This window comes from Panicum hallii, chromosome 8, assembly GCF_002211085.1.
Source record: "Panicum hallii strain FIL2 chromosome 8, PHallii_v3.1, whole genome shotgun sequence".
In the NCBI taxonomy this organism is placed as follows: Eukaryota; Viridiplantae; Streptophyta; class Magnoliopsida; order Poales; family Poaceae; genus Panicum; species Panicum hallii.
The window spans coordinates 40,809,956-40,833,377 of NC_038049.1; the positions used below are offsets into that span (position 1 = coordinate 40,809,956).

At 42.2% G+C, this 23,422-nt stretch overlaps 4 protein-coding genes across 8 annotated transcripts; 2 read left to right on the top strand and 2 right to left on the bottom strand.

Moving 5' to 3' along the window:
• The first annotated feature begins 4,150 nt into the window (after window positions 1–4,150).
• On the top strand, window positions 4,151–8,105 carry LOC112902017 (protein WVD2-like 1). 5 transcript variants are annotated; one of them, XM_025970911.1, is made up of 6 exons: window positions 4,151–4,314; window positions 5,985–6,210; window positions 6,328–6,596; window positions 6,793–6,936; window positions 7,023–7,094; window positions 7,225–8,105. In XM_025970911.1, the coding sequence occupies exons 2-6, from the start codon at window positions 6,042–6,044 to the stop codon at window positions 7,648–7,650; spliced, it is 1,080 nt and encodes a 359-aa protein (XP_025826696.1). In that variant the 5' UTR covers window positions 4,151–4,314; window positions 5,985–6,041; the 3' UTR covers window positions 7,651–8,105. The 5 variants fall into 5 exon arrangements, with proteins under 5 accessions (XP_025826696.1, XP_025826698.1, XP_025826695.1 ...); XM_025970913.1 differs by having other exon boundaries at window positions 4,154–4,314; window positions 7,246–7,650; XM_025970910.1 differs by having other exon boundaries at window positions 4,157–4,314; window positions 5,997–6,210; window positions 6,328–6,602.
• Window positions 8,106–9,815: 1,710 nt separating this feature from the next.
• LOC112902265 (GTPase HflX) lies at window positions 9,816–14,932 on the top strand. The gene is made up of 13 exons (XM_025971248.1): window positions 9,816–10,347; window positions 10,638–10,780; window positions 11,024–11,140; window positions 11,701–11,815; window positions 11,944–12,081; window positions 12,347–12,442; window positions 12,527–12,640; window positions 12,848–12,916; window positions 13,043–13,113; window positions 13,208–13,301; window positions 13,789–13,914; window positions 14,027–14,116; window positions 14,499–14,932. The coding sequence occupies exons 1-13, from the start codon at window positions 9,934–9,936 to the stop codon at window positions 14,595–14,597; spliced, it is 1,686 nt and encodes a 561-aa protein (XP_025827033.1). The 5' UTR covers window positions 9,816–9,933; the 3' UTR covers window positions 14,598–14,932.
• Window positions 14,933–14,978: 46 nt separating this feature from the next.
• On the bottom strand, window positions 14,979–19,097 carry LOC112902264 (CDK5RAP1-like protein). The gene is made up of 3 exons (XM_025971246.1): window positions 18,859–19,097; window positions 16,661–17,715; window positions 14,979–15,768 (listed from the first exon to the last, which is right to left on the bottom strand). The coding sequence occupies exons 1-3, from the start codon at window positions 19,095–19,097 to the stop codon at window positions 15,266–15,268; spliced, it is 1,797 nt and encodes a 598-aa protein (XP_025827031.1). The 3' UTR covers window positions 14,979–15,265.
• A 431-nt stretch (window positions 19,098–19,528) lies between these two features.
• LOC112902020 lies at window positions 19,529–22,764 on the bottom strand. Its single transcript, XM_025970916.1, has 2 exons — window positions 22,203–22,764; window positions 19,529–20,007 (listed from the first exon to the last, which is right to left on the bottom strand). The coding sequence occupies exons 1-2, from the start codon at window positions 22,653–22,655 to the stop codon at window positions 19,828–19,830; spliced, it is 633 nt and encodes a 210-aa protein (XP_025826701.1). The 5' UTR covers window positions 22,656–22,764; the 3' UTR covers window positions 19,529–19,827.
• Window positions 22,765–23,422: the final 658 nt, after the last annotated feature.

Sequence of the window (23,422 nt, forward strand, 5' to 3'; positions counted from 1 at the left end):
TTTGATGATCAATTTGTTTGATGCCTATCATTTGGAGTATGATTGAGATCTTATTATTCTGTCGGTTTGTACTAATGGACTACGTACTCATGCACTCTAGCTAGGAGTACATACACGTTAAATTTTTAGTAGGGCGCATGCGTTTGGCATTACTCTTATTCTTTGTTACATCAAACTCATCATGTGAACGCAAAACCCAAATTTTCAGTATCATTTTTCACTACTACGAAAAAAAATTTAGGACACGTATTAACGTATTTTTAGGGACGAGTGCGGTACCTACCCCTACTTCTCACAGCTAAAAATACGATTATTAGAGGCGGGTAACGCGCCTGCCCGTAATAATGATTTCTAGGACCCGCCCTCATAAATCGATTTGTAGAGGTGGGTCACGGCATGACCAGCCCCTACAAATCGATTTCCAAAAAATAAATAAATAAATAAATAAAAATAAAAAAATAATATTGCAGCCAACCAACCACCACCACAAGCTCCTGTACAATCGAGTTACAATTTTTTTGCCTCGCGCGTATCTTTCTCTCCACCATACTACACGGTCACTTGTGACTCTATAGGGTATGTTATTCTTTTATATTAACTCTAAAATTAATTTGTAGGGTATGCCGCCCCTACAAATCATTTCTAGGGGCAGCTGACGCCACCACCCACCTCTAAAAATATTTTTTAATTTTATTTCAAAAATTTATTTAAATCTTTACATATAGCAAAATAAATAAAAAAGTAAAACTTCTGCACTATGTGAACTATAGATAAAAAAATATACCAAGTATATTTCAGTGTATATAAAAATTAAGATTGTTGAAACCTCAAAGTATGACGTGAGTTGTATAAGATACTATATAGTCATAGCCATATGTAGGTTCATAATAATTTTTTGGATAATTAAATGACCTTAAATAAAAAAGTTATCAACTATAAAGTTTTAGACCTAGTCATTCTCTATAATTTTGATATAAAGTTTGAATTCATCCGAAATTATATGAAAAAGCTATATTTTTTGCGTGAAAACATTTTTAGCGGCGGGTCATGCTATCATCCGCCCTTAAAGATGCATTTTTAGGGACAGGTGACGCCATCACCCGTTCCTAGAAATGCGACCATTTTCAGAGGCAGGTGATGGCGTCACCCGTCCCTAGAAATGCTATTTTTAAGGCCAATAACTATATGTAGATAAACACAAATATTTGCAAGGTAGCTAGAAATCCTATTCGCAAGTTAGCCTTTTGCAAGGTAGTTTACAGTGGCCTCCTCAATTGCAATAGCAACCATTGTTTTCTTGATGCCTGATTTTGAGTTCAGTAATATATACTTTATATGCATATTGTTTTAGGTCACTAGATTCCCCCCCCCCTCCCTCACCTCCCAAAAAAAAAGATTAGTTGCTCCTATCTTGTTTTCATCCTTTTTCTCTTCACGTGACGCGAACGAAGGGGTTGATCCTTCTTTTCCCTAAAGAAACTAATTTTGTAGTCTTTGTGTTTATTGTAATGGACAAGAAAGGTGAAAATAAAAGTAGGACTCACTCTCCTGATCTAGCTAATTACTCAACTACTAACACAAAGTCTTTACTTTTCTGCATTAAAGTTGATTTTCACATAGAAACAGACAAATAAAAATAAAAAAATGAATACTCTTTTAGTACATCCTATTCTCATCTGTAATACCAATGTAGCATAACCTACAATGATAGATCTAATTTTATTTGATTTGTTTATACATTTTAACAAAAAAATATTACCACAACTATGTCTAGGGAAATAGTGGAACGAATTGCAAAGAAGGGCGAAATAATTATAGGAAATAAATATTTGTTGATGACAGGTGAAATCAATTATTAGCTAGCCTATGAATTTATTTCCATTTTACACATTTTCGTTGCAATAGACTAATTCTCTAGATCCCATATTCTCAAATACTCTTCCTACGAGACCAGACCTTATTGTACTAGCTTATAAGTTTATGATCCAATACAAGATTTCTCACAAATAAATATGGAATCAAGCTAGAGCTTGGTACAATCAAGTCAAATGCATTTTACCTTACCTTGAGAAATGTATATAATATGTTCTGATTTGTTATCTACGTTTCAAGGTTATCCAATTTATTGTACTATTCTTTTTCACAACATGTTCAAATCATACAATATGTACATATTTGTTTAGCAAATCGCCTATTATATAAACCGTTCATTTGTAAGAAGTGATAACTCATCTTTGACATAAGATTTCAGGTGCTAAAATGTCATAACATAACAACTATGTGTTAGTAAATTTTATTTAAATAATTTCTATAATATACAAACAAAGTTGTGAGATTTCCAAAGCTATTCTAGGTCCTTAAAAATGCATCATGGCTGCTTAAACAACTATTTGGTTTGAGATCAGTTATGTTAACTTAGGATGAAAGGGAAGTAGATAACTCGACTCCCACCTGAAGAGTTCCATCCAACTATAGCTAGCCTTTAAATAAAGTTCAAACAAACTCCTATACTAGATAGCTTCAAGAACCAAAAAGGACCACTAGCTTCCGCAATGACCCAATGGTTTGATTGCATCATGATAGAATATGTGAGTACTTCACTACACCAAGCCAATTTTTAATATCAGGCGTAGTCAAGGCTTAACTAGAGTCATCAATCAATCTAACCTATAGGCTTGTACCTTCAACCAACTAATCAACTTCCAACAATATTTTTAAGGAGAATAGGCCAACTAATTAGGTTCCCTGTTACCATGGACACATATGAAGGTGCTCAAATCGTACCATCATGTACCTTGCAGCGATGTTAAACTGTTTAATGAAGTTAGTAGTGCAATTTCTTTTTGTTATGGAAAAGTTTACATTAGTGCAAAACTATATGATAAAGTTATTTGGAATCTTGTCGTTTGAAACACTACTTCCTGCTGCTAAGATATCCATTAGCTGATCTGAACTAATCGAACTAAGCTTTATACAAGCATTATTTTCTTTCCCTTTTTTTGGGAGGAGGGGGACTACATGGTAGAGGAAAGGATCACCCTTTTTTTTCAGGACATAATCATAAAGTTAGAGTAAACAAGAGCTCTCTGCGCATTGTCACACTGCAGGAAATTTCATTAGTAAGCAAACTTTCATTGTTTCAAAAGAATAACAGCTAGAATATCTACCATTGAGTAAAGAATGAGATGGATATCGAAATGAACCTGTCTTGGATCTCAAACCTAGGTGGGCAATGAGGCTGAAACACCTCCATGACATCAATACCATTGGCCTACTCATGCTTAAGTAAGGCTAAACTTGCTCCAAAATAAAGGCGAACATTAAGAATTAATTCTCAACAACACCACACAACTAATAATTTACAGTCGACAACTACAAATGCCAGATTTTCTTTACCCAATTACGATTACCATGTGGATGTACCATTGTTCAATCCTACAGCAACATGCCCACTACTCACAACTAAGAAAAATCCTACCGCACTGCTATCAACTTTGTCCTTCGCCGTACACTCCAACACATCGCTATAGCTGACCTTGGGTGCTCCCAAGAAACCGAGCGCCTTACCGTAGCCTTACCAAGATCAATGATCTCATGTCCATTTGAAACACAAGATCCTTTTTTCCACACCAGAAATCTCATGTCCATTTCCAACGTTAACTATTTTTTCCCAAACCCGTGGAATTTCAAACCATTCTTACGAAATTCCCACATCCCCTGCCTGGCCTCCATCTGTCCGAGAACGATGGCGAAACAATGAGAAACAAGTACTGATCAACTGCTAGGACGAAAGACGATGAACCCATTCCTATCTCTTCTCTTCAAGAAAAAAAAACTGCCATGGAGGAATGGAGGATGGAGCAACCAACCACCAGCAGGAAGGGAGGAGGACGACGATCGATCAAGCTGCTGCTGAGCTGCTGGCGACGACGAGGTGGCGCCCGAAACGTTCGAACCAACCGCGGTCCGTACCGCGCACCGCCACAAAAGGCAGGCGGCAGGCGGAGCCCAGGGCCGGGGGGAGGTGGACCCACGCAGAAAGGAAAGCGAGCCGGCGGCGGGCCCCACCGCGGAGGAGGAAGGAAAGCTACCGGCGAGCGAACCCCGTTCAAATCAACGAACCCACCTCGCCACTACCTCCGCCACCGCCACCTCCTCCTCCTGCTGCTGCTCTGCTCCTATTACAAATACCACCACCGTGACGCCGCCGCCCTGTGTCCCCCGGTCCTTCGAGCCAGCAGCAAGGTTGCGTTGCAGAGGGACGACGCCTAGCCAGGCATAGGCAAACGAGCAGCCCCCTGCCGGAGACGCAAGGTAATCGATGTGTTTGCTTTGCCACCCGTTTCCTGCTCTGAATTCTGGTGATGCGTGGTCTGCTACTCTGCTTCGTGAATCCTGAGCCATGAAAGCGTTTCGTTTCGCTAGCTTGGGAAGTGGGATTGGGATAGTGGTAGGATCGTTGGGGGTTCTTGGGGATTAACAGCTTTGGGTCTTCAGCTGCGAATCTGTGCCTGCATTCCGGCCGGTGTTAGATTGTCTGAATTCAGAAGGAACATCTTTTTTTTTCCTACGCTCGTGTAGCGAACTGGAGGATTTGGTGTCGGTGTCAGGCTTTTGCCCCTGCATGTCACACGAAACAGAGTAATAAAGAAACACTTCATTAGATTAAGTTCACCCTGCCATCTTTTACTGTCTCCACTCCTAGTCCTGTTTGGGAATCAACAAACAGGAACAGCAGTTGACACCTTCCATTAAAACAGTAGTACATTCATGAAAGATGAAATCCTCAGCTCAGATCTTCTTTCCTCACGCTGTTATGCGATCTGCGAACACGGTTTTAGTCGCTTTGGCGCTGCCGTCTCGCAGGGTTTTAGCCTGACCTGGTGTCCCTGTCACAAAGGATCTGCAGCTTGCACTAGTTTGGAAAGTTGTCAGGAGATAGAAGGGGATTAGCTTTGTTTTAGAATGATTGCAGTGCTCTGATTAGTCATTGACTCGTGTTGTTAATTCAGTAAATTATTGTGGACAAGTCTGCATTAGTTTATCGTTGCGAATATATGTTCTGTTCAGGTATGGCTATCAGCAGGATGGCCCTGCGCTAGATATGATAATGTTTAATATTAGGGACACGCAAAGCCAACTTCCTTTCGGCAAGCCAAGTTCTTCTGAGGAAGTGTTTATTAAAGCAAAAGCTTTTAAGGAAGTTGTTATCATGTCGCCTTTACAAGCTTCGGATCTGATCAGATGCTAACAAACTCTGCAATATTTTGTAACTACAATGGGTCATATCAAAATCCTAAAATAATACAAGCAGTACCACTTAGAAATGAGAACCATCCACTTTTGGAATTCCAAAGGATGATATCCAATTAAGAACTTTGGCATACCGAATGATCCTTTTGTCATGCTCAGCGTATAGTACTATCAAACCTTCATATGTTTAATACTCAGATTCCTTCAATTATTCATATTATTTTTTTGTTGCCTTTATTCCCTTGTCTTCTGTTCTGCCAATACTTTTATCCTCTTATGGAAATATGATGCAGCCAGTTTTATAATACATCAAATAAGTCCATAACAGATAACGCCATACCGACATACAGGATCTCAAGTAAAATAGTTAATGGCTTGATCATTGTCAGTTCTCGTGGCAGATAGGTTGTCAAAGTACATGAGTCATATTATCCACCACTGCCATGTCATTTTCCTGGTAGGTTGTGAGGAAATCATTGTCCACATGATGGATATATAAGGTTTTCATACAGTTGGCCTGTCCATGTCGACGCTTCGAAAGATTGGAACATCCTGTTTCCTCTGTGGTCACACTGTTGCCTGTTTGCATGTCCTTGTTGTTTGAAAAAAGGGTTTCAGTTTGTTGTAACATTTAAGATTGTTCCTTACAAGGTTATCGACAAGTGTTTATTTCAGTAGTACTTTTTTTTTTGGAATCAGTATGAACTATGGATGTTGAAGTTGTGCTTCAGTCTTCTATACAGGACCTGGATTCTGCTGTTAGCCCTCTGGCCAGTGATACCATCACCATGGATGTGTCTGATGAGAAGTGTGCTCATCCGTCAGAACTGCCTAACGCAGTTGATGTCGGGCAATCTGACAATGGCATCCCTGAACATTTGGGATCTGTTGGAGTCAATGGAGCTATTGGACATGAAGGTTATTCAGGCATGGATTGTTCTGAGCAGACTGACGATGGTAAGTTTATTGTTGTTGACGATTGTATCAGTTTTAGTGAAGACAGATGTTGATTTTGATGGTTCTTCAGAATCAAGTTAGATGTGCAATGTACTGACAAAGATCCTATAAATTCAGAGCATGGTGGAGATGAAGACTCTCTTGTTAATGTTGTAAGCCATGCTGATAAACAAGAGAATCAGGAAAAGATTCCAATGGAGGAAACAGCGATGAGCGATGGCACCTCGGTCACATCGATGGAAGATGCTCTGGAACCAAACAATGACCTCCCTTCAGAGCCCGAAGATATGAGCAACCACACTCGTGATCTCTCAAATGGCAAGTCTTCCAACGGAAATAGTAACGTATTCCAAAGTGCAAAGAGTGTGCTGAATTCAACCAAGAAGGTGAAGGTAATCCTATCTTTTTAACCTGTCTTCTCATGCATGATTCATTTATCGTCTAGCAGAATTTCATTCATACACCCTTTTGTTACATTTCTTTCTTTTGAAAACATCAACTTGGAGGAAAAACATGGTTCTAGCATATTTTCATGCATAATTCTTGCATACTAGTTCTGAATTTGTCTACATTTTGTTACAGAAAACTTCATCTGCAAATACACGGAAGCCGCTGCAATCTACTAATAGAGGTAATCAGGATGACGGGAAAGCATCAAATGGAAAGCCCACAGTTCCATCAGGCCCAGTCTTCCGTTGTTCTGAACGTGCCGAGAAGCGCAGAGAAGTATGTGTCGCATAATTATTTTTTATCTATAACAAAATTCAAAACTTGGTTAGGGGATAATATGCTCACGATTATTGCTTTTGCAGTTTTACATGAAGTTGGAAGAGAAGCATCAAGCTATGGAGGAAGAGAAGATTCAGTTGGAAGCCAGGCTGAAGGTAAACTGTCCTGATGACATTTCAGAAATGCATTTGATTCCCCCAGCGATAAACAATGGAAAACACATTGATAGTTTGATACATGCTGAGCAATTTTCAGAACCATGTCTTGAATCCATATGTTTTTTAGCGTGCATCTCTGAATCTGCAGAAAGAACAAGAGGAGGCTCTGAAGCAGCTGAGGAAGAGCCTGACCTTCAAGGCCAACCCGATGCCGAGCTTCTACCACGAGGCGGCGCCGTCCCGGAGGGCCGAGTTCAAGAAGCTGCCGACGACCCGCCCCAAGTCCCCGAAGCTCGGCAGGAGGAAGACGGCCTCCATGGAGACGTCCAACTCCTCGTCAGAGAGCGAGGGCACAAGGCCCTGCTGCCGCGCTAGCCGCGACGGCCTCGACAGCAACTGCAAGTGCAGCGGCGGCGCCGGCAGCAGAGGCGGCAGCAAGGCGCAGACCACGAACGCCAAGCCGGCGGCCAAGAAGCAGCAGCAGCAGCCGCAGCCGAAGCACCGCGCCCACAAGATCGCCGGCGAGAGCGCCATCAACATCGCCGTGCACTAGCTGCTTCCGCTGCTGCTGCTGCTTGACAATGGCGTTTCCTCTGAAACTTCTTGCTCTTTTCTTCTGGCCGCATGCAGGACGACGACAATGGCGTGGGAACTTTGTTTCTAAGTTATGGGAGTGCTTGACGGCTTTGTGGATTTTGGTGTAGATAATAAGTTATGGTGATGACGAAGACGAGCATGGGTGAGCGAAGCCAGTTGGACAGAGGTGGTGTTTATTTGTGTCATGCTAATTTTATTTATTTGATCTGCTGTGCTGAGGGTGTGAGGGATGGCCTGTACTTTGCCAATGTACAGGGCTGTTTGTTTCTTTTCTTCTTCTTAATTTGTGGGAGATGTGGTAAGGAAGATTTGAGTGTTGGATGTAAGTTGTACAAGTAAAAACTGAGGGTTTGTTGGTGGTGATGGCAAGGAACTATTTATCTGATTTATGCCCACTCACTGCACTAGAACTGTCCTGCTTTTTCTCTTATCTGAATTTGTTTTGGATGCTTGGATCTTGTGCTGTGCAAATACAATGCGTGTGGCACAACTGTTTGTTGTGAAAAAAAAAAGCTGCCAGGAATGCTATATTATCAAGGCACGTCCTTATTTGCCATCAGAGGTTTTACATCTCTCTTTGTCTGGCATCCATATACGTATATAAATGGAACTACGTTGTCAAGTTTTCATGGACACAACTAGGGACTCCTAGCATCAAGACGGAAGAAAAAACTAGGGTCTCCCACATTTCAGGCCATTTTATTTGGAGCATGCACCTTATCTGCACAATAAGATCCTATTTGTTTACAAGCAAGATTATATAAATCTAGCTTATAGGTGATGGATTATATAATCTGAATTATTATTAACTTGAGAAAATAATCTATAAGATGTTTGGCAACAGATTTGAGGTCTAGATTACTACAATCTAAAAATAATAAGTATGTTTTCAGCAGCTTATATATTATTATAATCTGGGGTGTATAGATTATATAATCTGATGAATAAGCTAGTATTTGTTTCCTTGTGAGATTGTTTTTCAGATTTTAAGCTGGATTATATAATCTCATGGGTAAACAAATAGGGCCTAAGCACATGCATGAACAATCATCTTTATTTTTCTTTTCTTAAATTTTTTTCTCCTCAGCCTCTTTCTTTCTTTTCTATAGGAAATTATCTCTTTCCTTTGCTCCCTTGTCATCAAGCTCCATCACTTGTAGCAAATGGCAACCAACGTGGGTAATTTCACCCTAACCTCTTTGGTTCCTTGCCGTGTCGAAGCTCCTCTTGCCACCGGACTCATGACGTTTTCTGCAGGGCCGGATACATAAAAAAAACTTTAGGGCTCATCTCCCATTCCCTTCCACGAGCCCCCGCTTCTTTCTCTCTATTCTTTAGAGCATATTCAGCAACCACTCTCAAATCAGACCCTCTATTTCTTCCCTCTATTTTTTGAGGGCTAGTTTTTTTAACCTCAGCTCTAACAGTAGTCTTTAAATCTCACCCTCTTCTAAAAGGTGGGATCCATTTGTCGAACCTTCTAAAGGGTGGGACCCATTTATCGGTGGATAGGGGGCTCCCAGATCCTCCAGGAATAGGGGGTGGAGGAAGAGATTTGAAGACCTCCCCAAAATGAGGACTTTAGTGGAGAGTCTGCTGGAGCGTGATTTTCGTATTCCACCCTCCAAATTTAAAATGTAGGCTTATTTAGAAGGTCCGCTGAAATTGCTCTTGGAGAGCTTTGGCCCCTCTGCCACAAAGCCGGATCTTTCTTAAACCTTCGTTTTGTCTATCTACTACTACATGCAATCTCTCTACCCTTACACTCTCTTCTAAAATTCTAACGCTACCCCACGGATGAAATTCCGACTTATCATGTGGTATGATGGATTGCAAAGGTTGTGCAGATAAGCAGTGGATTAGAGTCTTGTTACGTTTCTAATGGAAAATGATAAATTTACCCTACTTTTATGTGCAGCTGAACTTTAAACTCATAAAATATCTTGCACCATCGAATGAAAAATATCTGTTTTTCTAAGAATCTCAAGAATTTTTTTTCCCAGATATATTTTGGCAGTCCAAACCGGTCGAGATATTTCTGCCCTGTCGCGCCAAGCGCCCTTCGTGTCATAGCCCCGCCTCACGATTCGCGCGCGCCACCGGCCCCACATCGTCAACGGCGTTGACCACGCCACGTCATCACCCGCCGCCGCCTCCTCCCCCGCCTATCCACTCGGCCGTTGGCGCTCACCGAACCACCCAGAAAGCCTCTCTCCGCTCGCCCGCCGCCCGCCGCGCCATGAGCGCCGCCGCGTGCCTCTTCGCCGCTGCCTCCTGCATCCCCCACCCCTCTACCCCCTCCACCTCCGCCCCCGCCTACGCAGGCGCATCGGGCACACGCTGCCGGCGGAGCCCCGCCCCGCTCCTACGCTGCTCCCCAGCTCGCCGCCGTGGGCCGGTCCGGGCACTCGACGAGCGTCTGCTCGAGGCTGAGGCGGCTCAGGATGCGGAGGAGACCGAAGGGGAGGAGGCAGGTGCTGATGTAGGAGGTGGGTTCGGGGACGCGGAGGGTGGTGAAGTGGGAGAGCAGGCGGTGGTGGAGGAGGAGCTGCGGCCGCCCGCGAAGGCTTTCGTGAAGAGCAGGCGGCAGCGGCAGCAGGAGGAGGAGGCCGCCGCGGGGCAAGACCGGTTCAAGCTCATCAACGGCAAAGAGGTAGCGGCCTGTGTAGCATCAACTGCTTTGGCTTGTGGTTTGGAGTTTGGACGGCCTGATTGAGCTGTTTTTTTCCTCTCCTTATGGCTGCGCGTGCAAAATCTGATAATCTGCTGACATTAATCAAATTCTCCGGAGATAACTTGTGATTGTTGTTCCCGTTTAGTCCTTGATTCCGCAAAGTACATATTTTGGGCAGTGCTCTGAACATTGGAGCTGTGAATTTGTGCTGCCTGGCAATTTCAGCCAGCGTGTCTGATTTCTGAACCTGTGTGCCTGTTTTCCTGCAGATATTTCAAGAGAAGGCTTATCTGGTTGGTGTCGAGTTCAAACGGACAGGAGGGAACCTCTTCGGAATAGAGGAGTCTCTTAAGGAGCTGGAGCAACTGGCTGATACTGCCGGGCTCGTGGTCGTCGGCTCAACCTATCAGAAGTAAGCTTCTCTCTGCCAAGATCATATACTGAGCCTGTCTTGTGCTCCACTGGCAATATGGTTTATATGTCCTCACGATAGATAAAGATGGCTAGCTTTGGGAAAACTAATATGCCTGCTCAATCTGATGTTGCAAATGAAATGGCATGCAGACCACATGCCTTGCTTTTTTATTCCAAACTCAGGGTGAACTTTCGAGACTAGTTCATTCCAAACTCCCTTATGCTTTATATTTTCCATCAGGCTTTCTACCCCAAACCCAAGGACTTACATTGGTTCAGGCAAGGTTTCTGAAATCAGGAGTGCCATTCACGCCCTTGACGTTGAGACTGTAATTTTCGATGATGAGTTATCCCCCGGGTAAGACTCTCACTCATTACTCTGCTATGAGGTTCAATCAGGTTACCTTGTTTCTCATGTCTCAGACCCAGAAAAATAACCCAGTTGTTTTCGAGAAATAAAACAGTTGTAAGATCTTTACTTGTGTTACTTATTATTATTATGATCAAAATATTGGTTATCCATAGTACTTGTTTATCATCCGTACATAAATACCTGAAACTGTAGAGTGCTATTATTGTATCAACTCGATGTAAGGATCTTGAAATTAATAAAATTTTCTTTATCGAAAAACTGTGTTATTTGTCAAACTCGTGGACCACGTACCCATATAGGTCATCTTTATGGCCCTATAAATACTACCCTGGATGTTAGTACATTCAATTTTCCGTGTTTTGCTCTATACTTAACCAGGAGATATTTGAAGAAGTTATCATATGGTTTTGAAACCATGTTCTTCTGTTGATCACACTATGTCTTCAAGTTCCCTAATCATATTTTATGAAACTAGTAACCACCTTAGCTTGGCCAAGTAGTTTCATCCCTGCTCTTATATCTCATATTCCCAATACTGATTTCAGACAACTACGTAACTTGGAGAAATCATTTGGTGGGAGTGTCCGTGTCTGTGACCGAACTGCTCTTATTCTGGATATTTTTAATCAAAGGGCAGCAACACATGAAGCTGCTTTACAGGTAAAAATCACATACACGCTAGCTTTACTAACAGTAGTACCTTGCAGACATGAAGTTTGCAGTTTATGTAGAATGAACATAATTGTTGTCTGCATGAGTTACTCTATATCATATCTCTCCTTTTTTAGGTCACCTTGGCACAGATGGAATATCAACTTCCTAGGTTGACGAAGATGTGGAGTCACCTTGAACGGCAGGCCGGAGGTCAAGTTAAGGGTATGGGAGAGAAGCAAATTGAAGTTGACAAGCGCATTTTGAGAACTCAAGTAATACTCTGTTCTGGCAATAATACATTATTTGTGCTCAAATAAATTCATACAGGACTGTCATTTGTTGCCTATATATTGGTCTTTGACAGGACTCTAATGCTATGTGTGGAATAAAAAGTAGATGGCTTGTGGACATTTTCCTAGTTATATGATAAACTCCTTCCAATAATGCATTCAGAGGACTTTTATATTTTTGTTGCCATATTGTGCATTGCTGAACTTGCACTGATTATCTTTTAACGAATCCAAATGTCATTGACAGATAAGTGCATTGAGGAAAGAACTGGAATCTGTTCGAAAACACCGAAAGTTGTATCGCAACCGTCGCCAATCAGTTCCTATTCCTGTTGTTTCTCTGGTATAACCATGTAAAATTCATTAAAGTAATCAAAATTTCCTATTCTCTCGAAGCTATGAATGTATTCAGGTCCAAAATTTTCAGGTAGGCTACACAAATGCTGGAAAAAGTACACTCCTGAACCGCTTAACTGGAGCTGATGTACTTGCAGAGGACAAGTTATTTGCCACGTTGGACCCAACAACAAGGAGGGTTTTGGTATGTTACCAGAAAACACTCTTGTCCCATCAAAAATGAAAAATGAGAGAAAGCTGTCCCACCAGAGTTATGTAAGCTGGACATGGAGTACCTCTACCATTTTTATTGTCATTTATATGCCTTTGGGAAGGATAAATTTGGTTAGAATGATTCATTATTATCTGTACGTTTAACCACGACTGGAAGTAATTTTGCATTATTATGCAGATGAAGAATGGGACTGAGTTCCTTCTAACTGATACAGTTGGATTCATTCAGAAGTTACCCACTATGTTGGTATATATCCACAAAGCATATTCCTCTTGTTTGGATGTTATACTCCTGTAGACTAAAACTTACAATGATTTTGCCCTACCTTTATGATGTCAACTTTTAATATATCAGTTATCGGTACTTGTCCAGGTAGCAGCATTTAGAGCAACATTGGAGGAGATATCAGAATCGTCAGTTATAGTTCATCTTGTTGACATCAGGTATATATGTAACTAAAACTAGGAAATGTCTGTTGGTTGTGAATTCAATTCAATGCATCTATGTGCACTGTCTCATAGTGTGTTGTTTGTTCAGCCATCCATTAGCCCAACAGCAGATAGATGCTGTTGACAGAGTATTGAAGGAGTTGGATGTAGAGTCAATCCCCAAATTGGTCGTGTGGAACAAGGTTTGTCTGTTCAAATATTCGACCTTTTCCTAATAATTTCTTCAACATTTGCAGTTAATTTCATATATTGTAGAGAGTATAGACGAGATCCTGATGATAACGGTCTTTGTGCACCTGATTTGGCTTTAGTGCTATACTGCTATGTTTACGGTGAAATTAAACATTGAACAAAAGTTGCTGCTGAATTTGAATTGGTATTCATTTTTGTTCTATCTACCATTCACTATAAATAGGTTCTATTTTTTCCATGAATCTACTGGAGTAGAAAATCTCTAATAATGATATAAATGTGTTCTTGCCTGTGGAGCTTTTGATTGGCATTGGCTCATTTTGCTCTGTCCAATTTCCGCATTCAATCACAATAGTAGTTAGGAATATGGGATAATAGCTGAAGCAAGCGATTTCATGAATACAATAATTTCTTCAAGTGCTCCCTTGATTACAATAATTATATTTTGGACCTGAGTGCAAGTTGTATGTCATGCAGATTGACAATACCGATGAACCATTCAGAGTGAAAGAGGAAGCAGAGAAACAAGGGATAATCTGCATATCAGCAATGAATGGTGATGGTCTGGAAGAATTCTGCAATGCAATCCAAGCCAAGCTGAAAGTATGTGTTTTGCCCCCTTTTAGGAAAATGGGTTGTTTCTCAAACATGTCTCTTTTGTTATCTGGTGCACTTAATTTATATGGAATAAATCATGTGTATTTGTCTTCTATAGGACTCGATGGTGCCAATAGAAGCTTTTGTCCCATATGACAAAGGAGATCTACTAAATGACATACATAAGGTTGGAATGGTTGAGAAAATGGTGAGTGTTCTGTTTAATAAAAGATGCAATTTCTTTGGTATTGGTACTTTGAGAACATAATTTTCTTGTGGCAAAATTTTATACCTCTATAATTTCATTTGTTCTAAGCTGAATATATCTTAAGTTAATTCTGTCATTTGTTGCAAAAGAGATAATTCAGCATCTATTGCGAATGCAGAGCATTAGTTATTACTGGCTATAAATTTCTTCTAGCATAATCACAAACTTACTGCATGCCTGCCAATAAAGATATTATCTGGACATATACTTATTTTATAGTAATTTCTTGAGATGCTTTCATTGCTGTTAAACAAAATCTTGTGTTTTGTGTTCTTATTAGGAGCTAGTAATGATGACTTTGCTCTCGCAATATTTACTGCAGGAGTACAAGGAAAATGGGACGTTTGTAAAAGCTCATGTGCCTCTACCTCTTGCAAGGCTTCTCACACCTCTACGGCAGCAGGTGGTGGCTGCCGTATGATGTGCATGTCATCCAGGAGTTCTTGATGCCAATGGCACTCACATAATTAGCTCATCTTGTAGATTCACAAAAAGAATGCCCTTGTTGTAGAAAATTTAGTCATAGATTATCTTTACCTTTTTTTAATCTGCGTAGGGCATCAACACATGTGTGCGCTGAATTAGAGAGCTGTATATATCCACAACAGAATTGTAAATATTGTCAGCTGAATTTTACTCTTTTCCTATTCTGAGAATCATACACTCTACGAACCCATGTAACTGTACTATCTGCTATTTGCATCCAACGAACATAAAACAGAAACTGTGAACCCTCTGGTCACAGATTTGCAGATATATTCAATGTAGCTTATTATTCTCTCATTGAAAAACCATTTCAAGCTAAGTGTATAGTACAAGCAAGAACTTTGTCAATATTGTTTGACCTTTACATCGCGATACAACATTCAAAAACATTGTAATTCACATGACCAGCCAGTTTTATGTGGAAAATTCTTGACTTCAGCCACTAAAAACATTGCACCATATGCCATATCAAAACTAAACAACCAACAATTTACCACAAGGCCAAGATGTGTGTACCAAGTTAAACTTCCCTATATCAAAATTAAAGTCACTTGAAGTACCACTACAAATTTAGTCCAGAACTGCTACAAATCTAACCACTAATTATGCAGCAACAGCCTGCGCTTCAGATGCAGCATTTTTGTGGAACACGCTCAAGCTTGTGCGTACAATTGGCTCCCCAAATAATGTTGCTGTAGACGACCTGAGAATTTTCACCTCAACAAAGTCACCAACCACTGGCTTACGCGCTTCATCACCTTCAAATGTGTGTGGTATAGGGACACTGGCAAATGATACCTTATGCCCCCTATCGGTCTTCCCTATCAGCTCAGTTTTGGGAGCACGCTTGTTGGGTCCCTCGACAAGAACAAGCTGCACTGTACCAATTTGAGAGTCATAATTCTTCTTTGTGGTCTCACGGAAAGCGTTGATCAGTTCCGTGAGTCTCCTCTGCTTGACATCTTCGGGAACATCATCCTCATAATTCCTGTGAGCATGAGTCTTTTCTCTCATGCTATATGCAAACATGTAAGCCATATCGTATCCAACAGCCCTTACAAGACTGAGGGTATCAGCATGGTCATCTTCTGTCTCTCCACAAAAACCTGCAATACATCAGAGACATACTTCCAGAATTAAAACAGAGTAATCTAATTAAGCGCATTAAGGAAGAATCTTCAGGTTGGATCAAAGATAATGAAAATAACAAAATTGCATGCCACCGTGAACGACGCATGAAATGCAGGGTATTACTGGTGACATAAATAACGCCAAATGCTAGTGCTACTGATATTACTTATCAATCGAGCAATCTCAACCACATTTGAACAGCTTTGTAGCATTATGATATAAAGCTGAGAACATCTCAAATTATTAGCTAAGTAGCTGTAAATTGTTGCTGTATTTCCAGCTTATCAATACACACAACTAGATAATGTCAAACTAATTTTGTTTCCATATTTCAATAAGGTATTCCACTCAAACTACAAAGTGAGCAAGTTTAAGGAAGGGCAAGAGGAATAAACAGAGGATTTGGGTTCAGTTAAGGCAAACATGGGGCATAGTCTGTATGAGTCAGAGTGAATGGTACTCTAAATTGTAAATAAAGCATAATATATATTGTTATAAACATCTGAAACTTTAATGAAAATGTAAACAAATTAGCAAACAATAGGGACTTAACATTCGACCAAGACTCAGCCTCAATGCAGCATGCCAATTTTATCTGGTTTGTCTTGCTGGTTATTACTTATTAGTGACTACAATTGGTTCCAAATTACAATTTGTCAGTTCTAACTCCTTATGACATGAGCCACTCTATAGTTGATAGAGCCTATTCTCATTCCTTTTGACTCCTTTTGAGTCAGTTGTACAAAGAAAATATCCATGGTGGGAGTAATTTGTTCAGAAGACCATGACTACAGAAAATCATGAAGCACATAATTAATCTGCATAGCCAAGCCAATGGAGATTATGGGGTAAAAAAAGATAACTTACCAGTTATGAAATCACTGCTTAGCCCAACATCAGGAATGACATTACGAATTTTGTGCACAAGCTCTAAGTATGCTTCTCGAGTATAACCCCTCCGCATTCGTTCCAGCACTTCTGTACTGCCTGATTGCGCTGGCAAGTGAATAAGATTGCATATGTTATACCTATCCTGCATCAAATACAGTAGTTCATCTGGGAAATCCTTTGGGTGTGGTGAGGTAAACCTGAACCGCATCTCAGGGTATTCCACAGATAATCGGTCGAGGAGATCAGCGAAACGCAGTCCCATATTTTTCACCTTGTACATGCTAGAAAATCCTTCACTAAGTTGCCAGTTTTTTCCAGGCTCCAACTCTTCTACTTCAGAAGTGTCATTGTAACTATTTACATTCTGACCAAGAAGCATCACCTCCTTCACGCCCGCTTTCCACAGCTCACCAACCTCTCGGACAATAGAAGACACTGGACGGGACCTTTCCCTACCTCTAGTGAAGGGAACTATGCAGAATGAGCACATGTTATTGCAACCTCTCATAATCGACACAAATGCTGTAACTGAATTGTCAGAGATCCTTACTGGGGTGATATCAGCATAAGTCTCCTCAAGTGAGAGAAGCGTGTTCATACCCTTATGCTCATAATCGACTTCCTGGAGCAGCCTAGGCAAATCCCTATATGCATCAGGTCCACAAACAACATCAACCATCTTATCAGAGTCAAGTATTTTCTCCTTCAGCCGCTCAGCCATGCACCCAAGGACAGCAACCTTTGGAGGCCGCAGTGATTTTGATCTCCCTTCAGCGACATTAGATTTCCATTTCCTTTTGAGAAACCAAAAGTAGTTGAGCCTCTGCCAGACTTTCTGCTCTGCATTGTCACGGATTGCACATGTGTTGATAAATATTATCTCTGCACTCTCAGGATCCGGGACAATTTCATCATAACCTTCTTTTTTCATGATAGAAAGCACAATCTCCATGTCATTTATATTCATTTGACACCCATATGTCTCGTGGTAGATCCTGCCCTTGCTTGACGTTGTTGGACCAGACACTAAACTAGACAAAGCACAAGAAAAAGGCATTGTTGTGTTTTTTATGTTAGTACCAATTACTGCAGGCAACCAGAAATCTGAACGAAAAGCACCAATTGAGTATGGTACACTGGAACAACGAAACAAGTTCTGGAAATAGAGCAAAGTTTTCAACTGTTTCCAATTCAGTAGCATAAGAAACAGAACTATCTATGGCTCCAGAAAATGTAATAACTTGGAATTGATGCATAGATACAGCCAACTGCCAAGTACTAATCAGTACCGTTGCAACCTTCTTAAGCACCAAAGGAAAACTCAATAGTGATTGAAGCAACACCAAGCTATAGAATCATACTATATCCATCCTTAAGCACCCACTAGTGCATAAATCAACATAAACAACATCGTTCATTTTATGCAGAACAAATCAACGCTGGTTTACAGTTTTACTAGCTTCAGTGCATGGTTTCCCCATTGATTTACATCTTTTGTACAACCTTTTTCAAAACAGAAGTGCACGATCCTCACATGTCACATCCTTTATGAACAGAACATATTGGGTGTGATCAGCCTGGTAGCAAGCTTCATACTCCACAACAGACCTATCGCAAGCTTGGCATCCATGGAGAGACATAGAGCCACAAAATGCACATGCTACCTATCAATTCTTCTACATCCCACAGTAATTCACACAGTAACTCAACAGTCATACGCTACCCGCTAAAACTCATGTCATTGAGGATCTGCAATGTACCCCATAACTGATTCCAGCTCCGCCACCAGCCTACTCGAGAACTAGTCCCACTCCACAGGCAAACAGAACTTGACAACATGCAAGCAATATCAGCTATCCACAGTGCATCATACAACCTCCCTCTCTAGCCTCCAAGAAACAGCCATGCATTTTCTTCTCTATTTACTTTTCCTCCTTCGGCCTAAACCCAACTTGCATAAATTTGAGACGCACAATGGAATCACCGCAGCTCTATTTCCACTAACACACACAAGACAAGCACTCGCACGAACACCAAATAGCATGATTCAGGGAATCGCATTGCAAGGCACTACTAGCAAAAGATCAGATTTTTTTTTTCAGACTGCAATTTCGGAGTGACGAGCAGGGTAGGCGGCAGAGGGGACGGGGAATGGAAGTAGAGCAGAGACTTACTCCGTCTGGGGCTCGGAGACGGCCGTGGCCGCGGAGGCGGCGAGCGTGCGGGCGAGGCGGCGAGGAGGCGGGGGGGGCGTCGGGAGCCGGCGTGCAGCGGCGGGGACAGCGGAAGGATGAGCTGGGGGAGCGGAAGAGTAGGGGCGCAGCGATGCGAGGACTCGGTGGCGGTTGCGGAGGCCGCGGCTGCCGAGCCGGAGCGCGGCGGCGGCGGTGAGGGGGGCGAGCTGCGCCGCCATCGCGTTTGGGTGAGGTTGGGGTGGTGTGGAGAGGCCAGAGGCCACAGGAGACGAGAGCAGCGGCGGCGTGGCAGGGGCTCGGCGAGGATAGCCCGTCTGGGCGAACGGTTGCCGTCTGATCGGTGATGAGCGGCCACGAGAGTCGCTGTTCAGGATTCCATTCTTCAGTTCAATCTTCGTGCATCAAATTTCTCCGGGTTTCAAACTACTATGAAATTGTCATCGCAATTACACCGCATAATTTTAGAGATGCTATGCATCAATAGAATCTAGAAAGAACATTTTGCCTTTCATTTTATGAATGATGAATCGATAAAAAAGAACTAATCATGTGTTTCACATGGTGTCTTCTACTCCAACACCAACCAGTACACATGTTCACTTCAATCTATGCCGATGACACTAGGCGAGCGTCAGTTGATATGGTAGGATGAAGAACAGGAAACGACTTCAGTTTCACTACATTTCCTGACAAAAAATACAAAGCTTCACCAAGAAAATCTGAGAGAAAAATGGAGAGCCTATTTTAAGGCTGACATTATCGAGCTATGGTCACTACATCCCAATAAAAGAAAAAAAATGAGCTGCTTTTGCACCTACAAAATGTACTGTTAATCGGCTAAAGAATTGAAGTGTCAATGTTGCTCATTGTCACGCTTGCCAAACAAAATGCACATTCTGAGAATTTTCCTTGCCATAACAGATCTTGCTCAAGCGCTTGGCTTTATGTTCATGATGGAGGCACGCTCTGGTTTCCTTCATGCCCAGATGGCTGCTCCATCTTCAAGAGGTGATGGAGACCAGCGATAACATGCTGCCGGCTGGTTGGCACCCCAGTCTTCGCTAGAGCTCTGCCGTGCTTGTCCAGGAGCACAAAGCAAGGGACGTATCTGATATCGTAATGCAGAAGCTGCAGGTGCACACATACAAATTGCTGTTAGAATATTGAAATGTTTACCAAGTTATGCGGTGATGGTTCTGCATGTGATACAGAAATGCTAAAAAGACCTGAAATCTGAAGACAAAAAAAAAGTAGTCTTTCTCTTGGACATACAAGATGCAAGTTCAATTGATGAGTAGCCAAACAAAGTGAAGAAAAGTTTAAGTGAATTAGAAAGTGAACAAAACAAAGGTGCAAGGTAATAGGACTAACAAAATAAATGTACACATTCAAAAGTAGCAGGGCTTTCAAATGTTATTACTGGTTTAGAAATTATCATGTGACAAAATAAATCTACACATCAAGGGGCAGCAGGGAAACGAAGACAGCAGCTTAAATTGTAATAACAGAGAATTTTTCAATATTCAATTCTTTACCATTCATTCATTCTACAGTACATTCCATACTCTTTTGGACTTCAGTGAAAAGAATACGGCCATTATCCAAGCCTAAGAGACTGTATTCTTTGTACAGAAAGTCTACAAGTTGGTTCTCAACTCAAATATGACAAAAGTCAGGATAGTAAATGAAGATATTGAAGAGTTCCTACAACCCATACATGAGAGCCTAAAATGCCATGCCTCTACTTTACAGTTTACACGGGAAGAACACTCTCAAGCCTTTACATAGAAGTTTGGAGTAGTACTACTATGATCTTCCTGTGCAGACACACACAGAAGAAAAGAATAAGATCATACTCCAGACTTGGTTGGTAAATAAGGACGTATCTTGTGACAGCAGAAGAATAAAGTACAACTTGATGATAAAGAAATTCATTGTTAGTTTCAATCAAGGACGACACAAATACAAAAACTTGTGGATGTTTCAGCATCCTGACATGACAAACATAAAATCTAGCTGTTTCATTCAAATGGGAAAAATGATAGTTTCTTACTTGCCAATGTTTCGAAAGGGAACAGATGTAATAACCAACTTACATCTACAGCTAACACCCATAGTTGGCCTTTAGTCCATGTTTCAAATGACAAGCAGGCCCAGCAGAACTATCACACAACTCTACACACACAAAATTCTCAGAGCAAGTTTTCCATCAACCCTCAAGTAAACCTATCTTGAGCTCTCTACTCCTGTTCTTCTAGGACACACACAACCTATTGACCAGTTTAAAAAGATCATATTTTTTCACAGCTTTCTTGTGTCCCCTCTGGACACTATATGTTTGTATCATAATTACTCGGTCTGCGTACACCACATAGATTTATTACAGCGCAGAAACTAGATAACATGCCGATGAGATGCCTGGATGTAATCCAACACTCTTGAGGAACATGCATATTAAAGTTCAACAAATTTCTGCTTCTACCAAGGCTCCATTTTCAACCATCAGTCAAATCTTCACCCAGTCATACTAATGTCGGGAATCAATGCCCACAAGATGCTACCACTGTAGTTCAGAGATCAGTTCAGTAACCATATTTAATTATGTTGAACTGTGGATTCAGGAACAATAGTACAAAAAAAGAGCCATATCTACAGCCTGAAGCTCCTTCTCACTCTTCGCTATTGTACAAGTACTACGTACTAATACAGTAATATGAGAATCATCACAATGCCTAAGGACAAAAATAAACTAAGGAGACAAAGATAGGGGCTGCTTGGTTCCCCGCCATAACTTGCCATGCCACTGTAGCGTGGCGGGTGTGGCGCTCAGAATCGGCGCCACAGCCCTGTGGTGTGGCTTCCCGTGGCTGGGAACCAAGCACGCCCGTAGTTACCACATGGACTCATGGTATTGCTGTATTGTGTGATGGCATTGCTCCTCAAGCAGCACAAGTTAGTAACATGAGTCCAACCTTCGGCCCAAATGATGTGATAATCTAACAAATTCTTCAAAAACAGAACTGCAAGTGCCAAATCCAAAATAGACATCCAATTTTAATTTTTTAATATTTTGCATGGGTTTTTTTCCCTTTTGCTAGTGGCTCAATGTTGAATTTCATCTCTAGTCTCTAGACTAAACTTTGTTGCTGCTGCTGTGCACAAAATCATCGCACAGTGCATCAATTCACACAAATCAATCAGAACAAGACTAATCCGACAGAATTGCCATTGCAAGGCTCTCCTCTGTTGAGAACACGACACCCAATCGATAGCACAAATCTTCAGTCTTGGCTGAAAAAATCGATTGGCAAGAAGCGCCTCACCTCGGGGAGCCACAGGTCATCCTCCGCGTCGGCGAGCACGAACCCGGCCGCCCCGCCGGTCTGTTCCTCCAGCTCCCGCACGAGCCCCTGCAGCGATGCGCAGAGGCGGCACCGCGGCGAGTAGAACTCCAGCACCGTGGCGGGCCTCCCGCTGGCCAGCGCCGCCGCCAGGGCCCGCTGCTCCGCGTCCCCGCGGTCCGCCTCCACCTGCACGGCCCCGGGTCGCCCCCACCCTCTCCGCCTCCTCCCGCCTCCCCCGGCGGCGGAGGCGGGGGACGGAGGGAGGTCGCCGGCGATGACGAGCCCCTGCGCGAGGGTGCGGATGGATTTGAAGAGCCAGGGGAGCTCGAGGTCGCCGCAGGGGCTCGGGCCGGGGTCCGGCGACGGGACAGGGTTAGGGCCCCACGGCCACTTGAAGCAGATGAACGGGGGCGGCTTCGTGGCGGCGCCCATCGGCCGCCGGCGAGGGGGGAGGGGGCAGGGGAGAGGAGGGGAAGAGGCGTGCGGGGCGAGGCTCTGTGCCGGGAGTCGCTGGCAGTGGGCCTACCAAAGATATGCCACGAGTTCAGTTCAGCTCAGCTCATCGGGCTCTTGCATTGCCACCTCCATTTCTCTTCCACCCATTTTCCACGCCCTCTGATACCGAGAAAATTACATATTTAGAGCTCCAAATATCGCACTTTACAATTTTGCTATTTTTAACATGGATTTCGTAAAAATAGTCAATTCACCTATCAAATACATGAAAAGAAGGTAGAAATGAGTGAAAATACAGTAGTAGAATCAAGTTGCACATGTTTAGAGTCCTACTTATGTTAGGAATGGTAAAACTGCGAAGCCTCATGTTTGAAGTCCTAAAATATGCAATTTCTTCTTGATGCCTGGTACTGTCCACGTTACTTGCTGCTAATTGTCCAAGTTACTTGCTGCCAATTGATCCTCCATGTTCAGAAAACCAACAGCACCAGACAACCAAATTAAGCTACACATAGAGGCATGAATAACTAGCAAAACTACACGATTTGTTTGTCAAAAGGAAGGACTTAAAAGCGTACGAGTTATATCTCACAGCGGTTGAATCCACCAGAACAATGTGGTAGTGAGATTATCGACCTTGCACCAAATTTAATTATCCTTGCAACAGTAAGTAGTGCATATGCGAAGAGACGCCTCTGGAACCAATCGCACGGTACAGGCTTGTTGCGTAATGGTCTCTATGT